The sequence below is a fragment of the Panicum virgatum genome, chromosome 9N, assembly GCF_016808335.1.
Source record: "Panicum virgatum strain AP13 chromosome 9N, P.virgatum_v5, whole genome shotgun sequence".
NCBI lineage: Eukaryota > Viridiplantae > Streptophyta > Magnoliopsida > Poales > Poaceae > Panicum > Panicum virgatum.
This window is the reverse complement of record NC_053153.1, coordinates 77285884-77301349: the sequence shown is the minus strand read 5'-3', so window position 1 is coordinate 77301349 and position 15466 is coordinate 77285884. Positions and strand designations below refer to the sequence as shown.

Below are 15466 nucleotides of genomic sequence, written 5' to 3'. Positions count from 1 at the left end.
TCTTTCCTTTTTCTTTTTCTCACCAAATCCCTTTTCTCAATTTTAACATATAAGAAAGAAGTGCTCCAACAGATTGATTTTCCTTCTTTCTATATGGAAATGGAGATGTGATGTCTCCCCTTTCTATTGGGGATTGGAGAGAAATTATAGGGGATTGAGAAAAAATAAAGGAGAAACGGAGATGGAAAATCAATCTGCTAGAGTAGGTTTTTTCAACATCAATCCCCTATATTGAGAAAAAGTAGAAAGGGGAAAGAGAAAGATCAATCTATTGGAGTTGCTCTTAAGGCTATCCGCACTGGAGTCCGGTACCCCATCCTGGAGTACCGGGTAGCGGAAAAATCCGCTGTAGCGGTTCCTGCACAGCTCACACTAAAGTCCACGCAAGCGCCCGCTTACGCCAAATCAAGTGTTGTCCCGGGCGTGCGCTGCGCTGCGCTGTTGCGGCCCCACCTCGCGGCCCCACTCGTGTCGGATGCAACTGCCACGCGCCTCGCCTCGAATGCCGCCGCCGCCGGAGATCCCACTGCTGCTGCGTTAGTCGCAGCCGGCGGCGGCCCCCGCCCGCCGCGGATGGCCATGGCTCCGTGCGGCCTCCACGTCGGGGCACGCCGCGCTGGCCATGGCCGTCGACGCAATCGTCGCCAAGGAGCACAAGGCCACCACCGCTCCATACCGTGGCCTGGCCTCCGCCTCGCCGTGCGCCGCCGCGACCCGGCCCCACCTCCGCCTCGCGCTCCGCCATTGCCGCCGCCGCTACGTCCCTGCCGCGCCTCCGCGCGCGCTTCACTGCCGCCGGTCCCCGCTCGGGCCCTCGCCTGCCGAGCTCCGCGCGCCCCGCCGGAGGCCGCGGTCGAGCTCCGCGCGTCACCGGGGGCTGCGCGCCGGCGTATGAGCAGGGGTGACGCGGGAGGAGGGGGTAGCGGAACTCAATTAGGGGTGGCGCTCGAGGAGGGGGCGGGGCGGAGCAGGAGGTGGAGCTCCGCCGCGGCCGCCGTGTCCGTCCGTTCGCATCGGGGAGGAGCGCCGGGAAGGAGCGCCCGTGCTGCGCCGCCGTTCGCCGTGGGAAGAGAGGGAGGAGGAGCCGTTCACCACCCCCCGCGACGCATCGCTTGCCGCGGCCACCGCTCGCCGGACCGCCCGCGTACGCCCGTCGTGCCGCGGCCGAGCTTCGCCGCCCCGCCGGTCGATCCGCCGCGCCGCCTGTCGCGCCGCTCGCCGGCCGGAGGGAGCAGGGAGGTGGGAGGGCGACGTGGTGGGTGGGGAGCAGGGAAGAGTCCATGCCGTCGCCGCGCGGAGGGTGCAGGCAGGGAGCGGCCGGCCTCGCGTGGCTACACGGCCTCGCGTCGCCGCGGCTCGCCGCCTCACCGCTCGCCGCCCTGTTCGCGCCGCGCGAGCGCGCGCACCGCCCCCACGCGTGATCAGAGAGGGAGGTCCGGTGGCTTGGCCGGAGAGGGAGGCCAGATAGAGAGAGAGAGTAGAGGGAGGTGCAGACACACGGGAGGAGGGTGGAGAAGAGGAGGAAGAAAATAGAGAGAAAAGGAAAAGGAAAACAATGATATGATAGTTGGGATGAATGGATAAAATATGTGGTAGTTGGGGTAGAGTAGAGATATAAAGGATGAATGAGTGCAGTGAAACTGGATGGATGTAGAGAAGAAAATATTGATGATCATAACATAATATTTTTTTAGAGTATGAATTTAGAGTATCACGAGTACAGATATTCTGCCTCACACACCTCAGCAAGCAGCTCCTGCAATGATCAGCAGAAACATGTGTAAACAAAAGACGACAAAATGGGCCTTATCACACTGCGGGCCCGGAATACTTCTGTCGACCCGTTGAGGCCCAGTTGTTCATCCACCCGGCCTTCGAGGCCCATCAGCCAACCGCCTCTAATGCGGCCACAAATAAATACCAATCCTGCCACGCTATGTTCGACAGCGAAACTCATCTGAAGGCAAAAGCGCGCGTTCCCCCTCGCCGACCAAACCCTAGTAATCATCGAGGAGATCGTCGCCGACGCGAGGTTTCCGCTGCTCCGACCATCGTAATCCCAGCTGATCTCCTCCATCGAGTTCTCGAGGACACAGTAGGTTCTCCCGGTGCCTACGCCCCCAATCCATCCTCAATTGCTTGCTTAGGGCGGGCCGAGTTGATCTCATTCGAGGGCGGAGTTGGTTCGTATAGGCCAATCCGGTAATCTGGACCTGGGACGGTGGAATTTGGGCAGATTTTGGCCGGACTGCATAGAGATTGTGCTCTATTCGAACGAATGATCGCGCCTAACTCGATTTTGGGGATTCTGCTTTTCCAAATTGGGGGTTAGTTTGAGAACTTGGATGATGCGTTTGAAGAGCAAGGTAGAATGTATTTTGCTATCATATCGACGTTTTAGTATCCGAACAGTTCTAAATCCTAACTAGATATGACAAAATTTGAGAGGATATGGTTTGGCGGTGAGTCTAAAGTCGACGATGAATTTATCATCTTGCCAGGAGTGTATCGTATTGTGAATTTCTTACAAAGCTAACAGTCTTACTTATCCAGTTTGGATGTTTAGTGGCATCAGGTCGATACTACCCCTGATCCCATTCGGAACTGCTTAAAATGCTTGTATGAGGCATCGTCCAAAGTTCTGAAGAGTGAAGATATTATTACACAATTAAGTCTACGAGGGTGGTTTGACTAATAAAAGTGAATATAGGAAGTTAGTTATTATCATATACTACTTCCTCTGTTTTTCTCTTTGGTCTTTTAAATTGGAAGAGTGTTCTTCTAGTTTGATGGTAGATGGCTTTATGATAGAGAAGTAGGATATGCTCCTACAGTGTAAGGCACCTCAAACAGTGGGCACTACATTTTACAATGCTCAAATGTCCTTTTTTCCATTGCTTCCTGTGAATTTAGAAATGTGAAGATCTTCCAGATAATCACATTCTTGCGACGCTTTACAATGCTGAAATATCCTTTTGGCATTGGTTCCTGTGAATTTAGAAATGTGAAAATCTTCCATGTAATCACATTCTTATATCGCTGGGTGCCATACGGATTATAAATATTTCCATATTTCCTTCCAGGTATGGCTCTGAACGAGCGTCTCAACAAATTTAGACAGCAGCAAGAGAGGTGCCAGACTACTCTATTTAGCATTGCCGCAAACCAAGCTTCAATTTTAATGCCAAAAGTTGCCCCAGGGATTAGACCAGCAAATGCCCCGTACGCATCTGTAAAACCACTGCAGCCTATTAAATTCTCAGATGATACACAAAGGCTACAACACATCAATTCAATAAGGAAGTCTACTGTGGGAGCACAGATGAAGTTAGTAATCGACCTGCTTTACAAGGTGATTTACAAAAGGTTCAACTTGATGCAGTAACTCCAATTGTCTACTATTTTTCTATCTAATATAGTTAAAACTGAGAGGCTTTTTCCTTTTGCTGATCTAGCATTCGAAAGTGGTTAGTTCTTAACCTTGCAATCAAGCTGATGTTGTACAAAGTATGATTCTTAACATATGTTCAGCTGGTTCATATTGATGTTAGAGTTGTGGTGTCCATTGTTTGATTTTTGGACAATGCTGACATACCTGAGCAATCATACCATGCCATATATTCCTGTTGATTAAATATGCTAGTGGAGTAATCAGACATTGGTAACCTTATGCAAAAATTGGATTATTTAGATGGTATTATTTTATTGGTATTATTGGCATAATTAACAAGCTTCCTCGTCCAAAAGAAAACGAGTGTTCTCGTCAAAACTTCTTTCTGCAATGTGTATTTTATATACGGCTAGCATTTGTATTGATGTCCTTGTTGTTTTGGGCTTGCAGACAAGGCAAGTTTTTACAGCAGAGCAGATAAATGAAGCAACTTACGTTGATATTCATGGTAGCAAGGCTTTATTTGACAGCCTAAGGAATAATTCCAAAGTTAAACTTGATGGGAGGCATTTCTCGTACAAGGTAAATGACTTAAATATTGTCTTGTTTACAATTTACCTTAATGAACACATTGATGAATGAAATAGAAATTTTGTACGCGCAGCGCTCATGCATTGTTCGAGAAAAAAATGCAACATTTTTATATAAAACCTTTCATGCGAAAATCTCTCCCTTCCCTCTTCTGCCTCTAGCTCTCTGAACCACACAAGGAACATACTGGTTAGAAGTCTGAATTGTCAGTTCAATCTCCTCACAGAATCTATGATTAATCTTGTTTAATTGCTTCGTGGCAAGCTGCAAGCTAAATCTGTCTCTCTTTTTTTTTCTGGAATTGACTATTTATGTGAAACCTAAAGTTTACATTACTTGTCCTCTTCGAGTGCTAAGATAACTCACCACACACGGGACAAATGTCTCGGACCCGCTCTCCTAGCCACGTCCACACTGAGTGGGCCACACCTACATTGCAACCTCCTTACGTTTTCGTCATCGCTTCGCGTAAAAGGATCGACCCAAGGTTGCAATAATTCCTAGAGTTGGCAATTTAAGTTAGCTCATCCCACTCTCAACTTCCCATTTGGGACTATTCTTGAGCTACCATGCCACATGCATGGTCATGCATGGTACTCCAATTGTGGCGCAACCGGTCCATAGGCTGGAAAGTAATGGAGGGTATTTAAGTGATACCTAAAATTTGGTAGTTTTTATAGGTTTTAATCCTTTATAATGTTTGATTAAATTGGGTCTTGACATTTTGCACTTGTGCAGCCGACGCATGTTTTGACTGGGAGAGATCAGTTGTATAATTTGATAAAAAATCAAGAATACGGCATTGCTGTTGAGGAACTCAAAGATGCTTATCCATCCGTACTGGAAGATTTGCAGGTAATTGGATTAGTCTTTGTTTTAATGATGATACTATCTCTTGTCTGCTATATTTTGGATTATATGAATCAGTTTGATACTTTGATGGCTGAAATGAATTCAATTTGTGCCAGTAACATATTTAGAAACCAATTATCTGTAGTGTTTGATGAATGCTTGGTTTTCTTTATGAGCTTTTTAACAGTCATTTGAAGGCACCAGATTTCTGGTGCTACCTCATTTTTGGTGAGATGCCAATATTTACATGGTACCTCTCCAAGGACCCGTCCAAAAGTTCTTTATTTTAGATATAGTCTTGAATGGACATTTTTTTGGATATGCTGTAGGAGTTGTTTTTTCCTAAGTCTTCCAGCATTTGAATGTTTCTTTGTTTGGGCTAGCAATGTTGGATTTGAATATGTTGTTTTCAAAGAAAGGAACTGATTCTGCACTCTTCTGATGGCGATCTAATGACAGGTGCTTTGTGCAAGTTGACTGACTGCACAAGTGCACAAATCCTTTGGAATGGTTCTTTTTAGTTAGGTTGAACTAGTAGTTTATAATATCTCATGGGCAAGTATTGTGAATGCTTCCTTCTCCTGATTTATCGGTTCGTTAATGCCAGTTTATGGCGCCATTTTTCCACATGAATGCAGTCCACTGCAATGAAGTTTTCTGGTGGCAATGTATTGCAGTCGAGTCCGTAGTTATAGCTGGAGAGTATCTTTTGTTCTCTGTTGCATCATATGTGCCAAAGTTCAGCTCAGTAATCTGGTGTGTAACATGTTTTTCAGGCCCTGAAAGCATCAGGTGACGTCTGGTGGCTATCAGGCACCAACTCCCAGGAAGACACAGCGCACTTCAACGATCCCCGATTTAGGATCACGGTGGACAGTGACCTGAAGCAGCTATTCCGGGGGACAGAGCTGCCACGGGACATGCTGGACATCGAGAAGGAGCTAAAGAAGATTGGCGAGAAGCCATTAACCGACACCGCCAAGCGGCGCGCGCTAGCAGAGATCAGTGGCGCCGCATCCAAGTCCAAATCCAAGGCCAGGAAGAAGCAGCGCGGCATCACGAGCAGGACCAGGCTCACGAACAGGCATCTGCCAGAACTGTTCGAGAACTTGAGCACTTGAGCCGGAGCTGTCGGCTGGATCAAGCAACGGCGTACAATATGGCCGAACGGGCATCACGATCTTTGACTTAGGGTAGTATCGACTTGCCAAGTTGCCCTATCTTAAAGTCCAGAGTCGCTTTATGAAACCGAGTTGTGACGAGCAAATGCGTACTACTTGTAAAGTCGACCGAAATTTTACAGTGAAGGCTCAAGGTGGGCTGGAAGAAATAGGTGCAGAAGTGGAGCCTCGAGTCCGTCACACTGGTAACGATCGTTTCGATACTCTCTGCGATCGTGGATCGGGTGTGTTCGAGTCAGGTATTTAGATGCCTGGTATGACAGGTGTACATGTCAACGGGAGGCGTCAAATAGATGCCTGGTGCCTTTGTCTTCATTACAATCTAATAAATGAGCTTTTGATCAACCTTTTTTTCTCTCCAAAAAAGCATATATACCATACCGCCCAGTCCTTTTGAATTCGATCTTTAGAAGTTGCATTTACCATACCACCCCTGGCTACGATAGGCGTTTGGTTTTCATCGCCATCCTATGAGCTTCACTTCTGTACTGGACGCATGATAGTACATACAAGTCTGTACAGAGACGTATGAGCTGGATCTCAGCATCTTGACGAAGCTAGCTTTGAAATCGTTTGTGGGACCGAGATACTAGTTCCGATGAAAAAAGCTTTACAGTCGTACGATACGTGCGTATGCGTGTATGACAGTATAGTCAGAAACTCCATCGAGCTGTGCCTGTGTACTGACCGGGGGGGGGGGGGGGGGGGGGGGATCTCGTCCTGGTCCTGGAGATCGCTCATCGTTGTCCGCTCCGCACCATCTGCGGCGCCGACGTTCGGTCAATTCAGTTCTCCGAGAAGAAAAAACCCCTCCCTCTGTGTTCTTTTTGGCATCTCTCACGAGCAGAGCACGTCATGCAGACACGCACGCCCACGGCACTGCAGGCTGTTGAGCTGCAGCGACGGCCAGGCCAGGCATGCCGCTGCCCGCTGCACGCCAGCACTTGCACTCGCAGGACAGCGGCCGGCACGTCTTGCGAGCTTGTTTTTGTAGGAGGGGCCGAGGTGCCGCGTGCTGCCACTTTTGGGCGCGCACATTGAAGGCTGACGCGAGTGCAGCGCAGCCGCCGGATTCCCGCGTGTACCAGCTGCGCCGCAGGGACCTCTCGCTTTCTCGGTTCGCTCACGCCTTGGGGCTTGGGGATCGCAGCAGCAGGATCGGCAGCTGGAGCACAGACATCGATCAGAAACGAACGGGCGACGGCGGCCGTCAACGGTTTTTCTTTGTTTCAACATAAAAGCCGTCAACGTTGCGCAATTATGTTTGGTGATGTCATTTGTTCTCGAGAAGCGGCGCCCGATCTGCCAGCTCAAGCCATTCAGAGCACGCACGCAGCAAGTCAAAATTTTGGCGCAGGACCCCGGCCGGACTAGGCGTAGAGACCAGAGAGCAGCTCGCTACGCCGGCTCGCAAAGCCACACGCGGCGGCGAGCACCGAACCACACCACCGTAGTGGGTGCCGACAGCCAACGCCCGCGCGCTCCAGCGGCTATGAACTCCCCGCCGAGTCTGCTCGAGTGGCCGTCGGCGCGCTTCGCTTCGCCTCGTCGACGTCGGGTAATTTTCCGCCGCCCCGTGCCGCCGGCCGGGACCAGCACAGGACGAGGCCGTGGCCAACGATGTTGCGCACGCGCGGCAGCCGAGGTTTGGCGGCGCGCGACGACGGTACGTACGCTAGGCCCCGTACTGCCCGCTTTTCGTCCGCGCGAGCACCGATTCTCTTTGCCGCCGTACTGCCCCATCGCTCACAGGCCAGCGGTACACCCAATCTAGGGCGTGTTTTCTTCTTCTTCTTCTTCTTTTTTTTTTGAAAAAAAAGGATGAACCTGCCGGGAACTACTAGTAAAAGTCATGGCAACATTTAGTTTTCCCAGATTGTCACAAAGATCCAGAAAAACTACTGCTAGAATGTTCAGTGAAGAAAACGCATGCGTGCATGTCGAACCGTTACATATTGCAGCAAAGTTGTCGTCAACTCCCAAGGAAGATGGCGACCATGCAACATGCATCTCGGCTGCACAGGCCGGGTCCGGGCTCCAGAACGCCGCCTCCCATCGCTCAGCTCACCACTACTGCAAAAGAATTACGCCACACCTCCTGCACGGGCCCTAGCTACCTACTAACGACGTGCGCGCGGGCTCTGCTACCCTGACGATCAGTCGTTCCACAGCGCGAACACCGGCAGCTGGTGCACGCTGGGGACGCCGGCCGCCGGCCGCGCGGCGGCAGCGCTCATCCAGCTGCTGCCCTCCCCGGCCTCGAACTTCATGGGGTGCTGCGAGTACTGGAGGCCGTGCAGCAGGTGCGCGCCGCGGTGGCCGTCGGAGGTGTCCGAGTTGTCGGACGCGGCGCCGCCCTGGTCGCCGCTCGGCGCGTCCGAGGAAGGCCGCTCGGGGAGCGCCGCCGGCGGGCGCGTCGGGGAGCGCCTGCACGCGGCGTCGTTGCCGATGAGGTGCGTGCTGGCGCAGATGCGCTTCACGTCGTACTTGCTGATGTCGAAGTTGGTCACCGCGTTCAGGCCCCGGAACTTGATCGCCGCGATGTCGTACGCCTCCGCCGCCTCCTCCTGCGTGCCTGCAGTTTAACACAGCACACACGGGATTAATAGTGACCATAATACTACAATTGCTCAGGAGAAAAACAGAAGTTCATGCTCACAAGACGAATCCACTTCTCTGATCTTTGCGCCAAAAAAATTACTGCGCAAGTGACAGGAACTTACTGAATGTGCCAAGATACAGGTCCTTGTTGCCAGCGACCCTACCAATCCTGGCCTGCCATCTCCCGTGCTGGTGATGCCTGCGTCGCATGGGGAAAGCAAGCGCGACAAGAAAAGGTTATTTTACTCACAAACCAGCAGGCCGATGCTTGTGCGCGCGCGCGCGTTGGTGAGATCAGAAATTCAGAACTCCCAGGGAGCTCAGCTCACTCAGACGAGTGAGGTGGCTCGCTCAGCTAGTCAGCTCAGCTCAGCTCAGTGTTTCAGAAGTTTTGGGTGTTGGAAAAGGCAGCAGGTGGGGTGCAAATATGGGCGAGCAGAGGGCAGCACGGCACCCACCTTGTCACTCCTCTGTACATGGATGCTCCCCTCGAGAAGCCGCTGCTGTTCCTGCAGGAATAAAATTGGGCATCGTGAGCGGCTGGCGCTGGCGTTGGTGAGCGCGCCAGATGTTGGATGCGGTTTTGGATGCATGTGAAAAAGGATTCTGTTTCTAGTGATGCGTTCGAGTACAGGGCTTCTGATAAATTGGCGCGTGAAAGATTCTCATTCAGAAAATTTTGGTGAACTATAAATTTGATATGCAGCAATGGTAGTGTGCTTTGTTCCATGCATATGAACTCTTCCAACATGTAGTGAACTGGTCATTAATTCTTCACAAATGAGCAGCAGTGCTTGTAAAGAATTGGAGGTGTGAATAACCTAAGAACTGCATCACGCAGCCGTACCTTCTCAAGTGTGCAATGAACTCCTGCCTTGACATGTGCTTCATCTCCTCCAGCTCCTTCTCGTAGTGGCTCAACTATACATGTGGCAGAGCTCATTGGATCAGGAAACCAGCATAGAATGCAAGTGTACTAACCATTCATCAAATGCAAAATAAAGATCGCAGGAATGAACCAGGCCGGCCCCTACTTGGACTGACAGAACTTTTTCGTGGATTTAAAACTAAGGCCGTGTTTAGTTACAAAAATCAAAATTCCAAAAAAAAATTCCGGCACCTGCATGGAGACTTAAATCTAGACGAAATAAAAAACACATTGCGACTGCTGTCTGTAAATGGCGAGACGAATCTAATGAACCTAATTAGGCTGTAATTAGATGCTAAATTGCTACAGTAATGCAACAGTAAATAACCTCTAATGACGGATTAATTAGGGTCATTAGATTCGTCTCGCCATTTACAGACGAGTTCTGCAATTATTTTTGTGATTAGTCTATGTTTAGTACTTCAAATGTAGAAAGATGTCTTTTCAAAATTTTTACGGAGTGCAACTAAACACGGCCTAAGATCACGTTGAGGGAGTCAGGCAGTAAACGTACCGGGAAATTTATGTGAGTTGAAGGACCCCAGTACTTGAGCGCTGCCAAGTCGTAAGCCCTCGCAGCCTTCTCCTCCCTGTCATACCCGCCTAGCATATGGTGTAACAGCATTGGTCACAGTTCTACACATGGAAATTCCAAAAAACTGCAGATGATTTTGGACAAGGAGGGTAGCTGTAGCTCACCTAAGTAAACTGCTCGTTGGTCAGCACGGCAATGAATTGCAAGGGCAAGAGACACGTCTAGGTCAGTAAAAACTCGAATGCAGTTTACATGGAGGACAGAAACTGAAGGTTTCAACGAAAAAGGTCATGGATGGAATGGTGCGAAGCTCACCTTGGCGTCCCTTCCTAGTCTGGCCTTCCTTCCTGCAAGTGTTGTCCCACAAGTGAGCTTCATACCTCCCTGTCCATCTGTGCCTGCGGCAGATCGATTACACATCAGGATCAAGCTAATCGACGGCAGGAATGACGCGTCCAGCCAACGCGAGATCTTGAGAAGGCATGCACTGCATAGCAGCGACGCAAACCTGGTGACGCCCCGGAACTGCGACGTCCGCTGCCCGAACGTCTGCGCGGGCTTGCGGGCGACCGGCATTGGCGCCGGCAGCAGCTGCGGTGGCTCGGCCGGCACGTCCGCCACGGACAGCGACAGCGCCGCCGACCGCTCCGGCGGCACGTACATCGCCTCGCGGAGCCACGACTTGATGCCGGAGATGGACATCGACCCGCCAACAACGCACCCGCCGCCGCCGCCGCTGTACACCGGCATCGACGGCATTGCGCTCGGGTTTGCCGGGGTGCCCAAGAAGTACTCGCCGTGGTGGGACAGGAACTGATGGTGGTGGTGGTCCGGGAAGCCGCTGCAGGGCGGCGCGTTCATGTTGATCCCCAGGCCAATGCCGCCGCTGCTGCCGTGGCCGTGGTCGTGGAAGTAGGAGCCGCCCGAGAAGGGTTGGAGGTCGTGGACCTCGTGGTCGGCGTGACTGCAGCTGTCGTAGAGACTGCTGCTGCTGCTCTTGTTGCTGCAAGTGACGCTCATGAAGTCCTCAAGCTTGGGGCCTTTGGCTTCTGCGGCGTGCCTCCAATCTGCACAGGAACGGTACAAAGAAGAGAAACAGAAATGATGCGTCCTTTCTGGGAGAGTGGCACAGAGAAAGAGTGCAATGGACCAACAAGTGCAGTCTGGCATTCAGTATCTTGGCCTTAATTAAAGTAAAACTAGAGCTCCAAGTTTTAAACCACTCTCGTGATCTCGTCTTACATAAAAATGGTACATGTGGAGACATGATATAAGATGATCTCATGATCATGATTTAGAGTTTGGAATCTATAATTAACCGATACAGAGAAAGAGTGCACTGGACCAATTAACAAGTGCAGTCTGGCATTCAGCTACAAGGTTTAAACCACTCTCGTGATCTCGTCTTACATCAAAATGGTACATGTGGACACATGATATAAGATGATCATGATTTAGAGTTTGGAATCTATAATTAACCGAAACTGAACTGAAAACCAAAGCTACCTAAGCTCAGAACACCCGACATGGAAAAATAGCAAGAAGAGGCCTCTTTTCAAAAGAAAATAGCATGAACAAGAACAGTTTTCTTCCTGCGTCTATCTATAATATGAAAGACAATCATAAATCATTGATTAACAAAATCCAAAATACACTTTCTTCAAAAAAAATACACAGCCGTCCAGATGATTAGCATCAACAACCTTAGAAGGAGAACTCGATCATCTGCCAAAACCTGAATGGAAAACCAACTTCCCTCTCTACAGACAGGAGCAAATGAGTTACCTGGTGCGGAGCTATACTGCGGAGGGACATCGGAGTGCAGCGGCATGGCCACGAGAGGCGAAGAGGCGGCCGGCGAGGAGCAAGATCCTTCCGCATCGCCGCTTCTGCTCGCGCCGCCGCCGCCGTAGCCGCCTCTCGTCCCAGCCGAAGGTGACAGGGAGAAGCCGAGCCACCCGTTGTTCATGTCCATCTCCCCCTACCCGCACACACAAAGAGGCCACAAGAAGATAGAAGGGAGGATCAGGAATCGATGAGTTGCAGCCTTGCCGGCGATCTTTTTCCTCTCGAGAGAGGGGGGGGGGGGGGGGGGGGGGCTGTAACTTGCAGGCAAGGAGGGAGGGAAGAAGGTAAACTGCTACTAGAGTGGTGCAGCCCCGGAGACCAAAAAAAGAGGGTCCTTTTTGACGTTTATGCGAGCAAGCTATATATGGCTACGGACGCGTGTAGCGTAGGTGGAATGCAAATTGCAAAGAGGAAGAAGAGCTCAAGAAGCTGGCGTAGGCGATGAGAGAGAGAGCGAAGAAGGGGGCGCATGCAAAACAAAGGCTTGGAACGCAAAAAAAATTTTGCAAAAGAATTTTTTTAATTAAAGTACTAAATGAAGTTTATTTATAATTTTTTTTTGCACAGATAAGTTGTAAATCGCGAGATGAATCTAATGATACTAATTAATCTATGATTAATCCATAATTAGCGGATGGTTACTATAGCATCACTGTTGCAAATCATAGATTAAGTAGCCTCATTAGATTCGTCACGTGATTTACAACCCATCCATACAAAAAATTTTATAAATAAACTTCATTTAGCACTTCATACATGTATCGAAATATTCGATGTGATTTTTTTTTATTTACTGAGTTTATGGGATGAAAACTAAATATAGCCTAAACAAGGGCCAGGAGTAGTACTAGCAGTAGTATATTTAAACAGTCTTGTCAATCATTTTATCTGCTGCTGCAGCATCAGCAGTTACGAGTTGACACCTGCTTTTCGGGCCAGCACTTGGCGACGGGCGATTCACGCGGATCGAGCCAGAGGAAAGGAAGTACGCGAACCCATGCGGATAGGACTAGGAGGGAGGGAGGGAGAATCGATCCCCACCTTTGTGTCTTGCAAGCCTGCTGCAACAATGCTGCCGAAAGCGTAGCAAGACAACAAAGAGCAAATGGTGCTGGTATTTTTGGACGAACAAGAACAATGGTGGTGGTATCTCGAGGCACAACCTGAGCAAAAATCTACGAAAGATACTCGATTGGACGGCCGTCGTACCTCGCACATACTAGTACCTATCTCATTTGGGGTAGGGATTCCCGTGTGCATGACGCCTCTAATTGGCCGGGTGATCAAGGTTAATTTCGACTTGTCCGTTATTGCCTGCAAGTCCATCTTTTTAAACTAGTAGGAGTTAGTGCCGGCAAGACTGCGGTGGCAAAGTTTTTTTTTTCTGATACAAATACAACTAATTGAGAAATGTTGAGTATTCTATCCTGCTTGTGATGAGTAAATTGTCAACCGTGCAGTATGATCGCACACTTGGTCTTTGGATTGCAGGTACATGTCGTCGAGTGTCGACGATGAGCTGCCGTGGAGGAGTTCAGACCGGGCGGCAGCTGTGGCGTTTACTCCAGGATCGAGGGCGCGAGCGGCGACGGAATGCGGGTTTCTTGGTTTGCGCCACAAAACCAAGGAGGCGGACGGCGGTTTAAGACGCCAAGTCGTGGAGGCGTCGGTCTCGGGACTGGCGGAGGCGACGGGCGTCGACGGCGTCTAGGGCCTCGCTGCGGGCGAAGAGGTGACGGGCGTCGGGCGGCGTCTAGGGCCGTCAGAAGGCCGAGGCGGGAACGGCGTCTAGGGCCACGACGTGGAGGCGGGAATCTTTCCGCGCGAGGAGTTTTGGCGGTTTTCTCAAAACCGGCCACCTACCCGGGTTTCACGGACCTTCCAAAACCGTGGACCAGATCTTCATCAAGATGGCGGCATCGTGGAGAAGACTTCGTTCCGAAGAAAGAACCTCAGCCGTCAGATTGGATCGTGTACAGGGGAATACTGCAAACCAACCGGTCTGACCGGTCCCTGGCACCGGTCTGACAGGTCTAACCAACCGGTCTGACCGGTCCATGGAACCGATCTGACCGGTCTCCGCAGGTATAAATACCCCTTCACTTGTATTAGGTTAGAGCGGCTTTTGTAACTTGTCCGTGGATTGCTTCTTCCTCCAGGCCGCCGCCCCTGTGTCTCTCTCCTCCCGTTCTTCTCTTTAGAATATGATTTGCTTATGGATTTGTGAGACTTTGTATTGGATTTGATTGGGAAAGGAGCCCCCATCCTCCTTGTGCCCTCTGGGCTTTTGAATCAATCCAATCCCGTCCCTCTTGTGCTCTTTTGTGATGGATTATCATTTTGTTTTTTGTGCACATGATCATGACGGTTCATAGAGCTCTTTGTAGTGATTCCCGTACCCCTAGCCTCGTCCCAAATCCTCTGGAATCACGAGTTCTCACGAATTGAAGTTTTTGAGTTCTTGAGAAAACCCCAATCCTTCTTGATCTTCCCTTAAATTCTCAAGATTCTTTGATCTCTTGGGAAAAATCTCTTGGGGATATGTTCGCAGGTTAGTTGCGGAGGTATCCTCCAAGTTTCACTGGATTTGGACTTCGTTTGCTCGAGATTCCTCTTTTGAAGTATTGTTCACGGGTTTCTCTGGGTGGCACCGGTCAGACCGGTCAGACCGGTCTAGACCTGTTCAGGCCACCACCGGTCAGACCGGTCCAGGCAGTCGAGTTCTACGATTTGAATCGTATTGACTATTTTGCTTCCGCGTAGCTTCCTAGGGCTTTTCGCTAGGAGATAGCTGATCCATAGCTACTCTCTCGCTCTAGGTTCGAGGGTTTGTGGTGATTTTCGGGATATAGGCCGACGGATCGATTTCGAGAGAAATTTTGATCGGCTCCCATTCACCCCCTCTTTGGTCACCAGTTTCGGTCCCTCAATTGGTATCAGAGCTTGGTTGAGGTTTTCAGTGCCTTAACCGGTTCAAAAACCACTTGGCGACCATGACGAGTCTTGGTAAGATCCCCGTGTTTGCCGGCGAGGACTATGCTTATTGGAAAGTGCGTATGCGAACCTTCTTGCAGAGCATGGGAGCCGAGGTTTGGGAGATCACCAAGAACCAGGCTTACGAGGTGATTGCCGTTCGGACCACACCTCTTCAGGTGTCCGAGCACGAGGCCAACGCCAAGGCTGTCAATGCCTTGTTCGCTGGCGTTTCTCGTGCGGAGTTCTCACGCGTCCAGGGTTTTCAGGAAGCCCACAAAGTCTGGATGTGCCTTGAGAACTACCACAAGGGCACACCTCAGGTGAAGGCCAGACTGTTCGAGACTCACCGGCGTGAATACAAGAACTTCACACAGGGGCCGGGTGAGAGCATTGGCGACATGTTCAGTCGGTTTCAATCGATTGTGAACAAGGTCAATGCGAATAGATATGTTGATGCCCTTGAGTACACAGAGCGTGAGAAGGACCTTAAGCTGCTCTACGCACTTGACCGCTCTGTGTGGGATCTCAAGGTGAACACGATCATTGAGTCTGCTGGCTACGAG

The 15466-nt window shown here is 50.4% G+C and overlaps 2 protein-coding genes across 4 annotated transcripts; one reads left to right on the top strand and one right to left on the bottom strand.

The window, feature by feature from the left end:
* Positions 1 to 1913: 1913 nt before the first annotated feature.
* LOC120693173 lies at positions 1914 to 6360 on the top strand. 3 transcript variants are annotated; one of them, XM_039976591.1, is made up of 5 exons: positions 1914 to 2095; positions 3084 to 3352; positions 3842 to 3973; positions 4721 to 4837; positions 5611 to 6360. In XM_039976591.1, exons 2-5 carry the CDS (start codon positions 3086 to 3088, stop codon positions 5953 to 5955), a joined length of 861 nt encoding a protein of 286 aa, XP_039832525.1. In that variant the 5' UTR covers positions 1914 to 2095; positions 3084 to 3085; the 3' UTR covers positions 5956 to 6360. The 3 variants fall into 3 exon arrangements, with proteins under 3 accessions (XP_039832525.1, XP_039832524.1, XP_039832526.1); XM_039976590.1 differs by having other exon boundaries at positions 1935 to 2099; XM_039976592.1 differs by lacking the exon at positions 1914 to 2095 and adding an exon at positions 2129 to 2366.
* Positions 6361 to 7865: 1505 nt separating this feature from the next.
* LOC120691489 (AP2-like ethylene-responsive transcription factor AIL5) lies at positions 7866 to 12153 on the bottom strand. The gene is made up of 9 exons (XM_039974564.1): positions 11865 to 12153; positions 10588 to 11146; positions 10395 to 10477; positions 10244 to 10252; positions 10059 to 10147; positions 9464 to 9537; positions 9075 to 9125; positions 8739 to 8815; positions 7866 to 8590 (listed from the first exon to the last, which is right to left on the bottom strand). The coding sequence occupies exons 1-9, from the start codon at positions 12052 to 12054 to the stop codon at positions 8172 to 8174; spliced, it is 1551 nt and encodes a 516-aa protein (XP_039830498.1). The 5' UTR covers positions 12055 to 12153; the 3' UTR covers positions 7866 to 8171.
* Positions 12154 to 15466: the final 3313 nt, after the last annotated feature.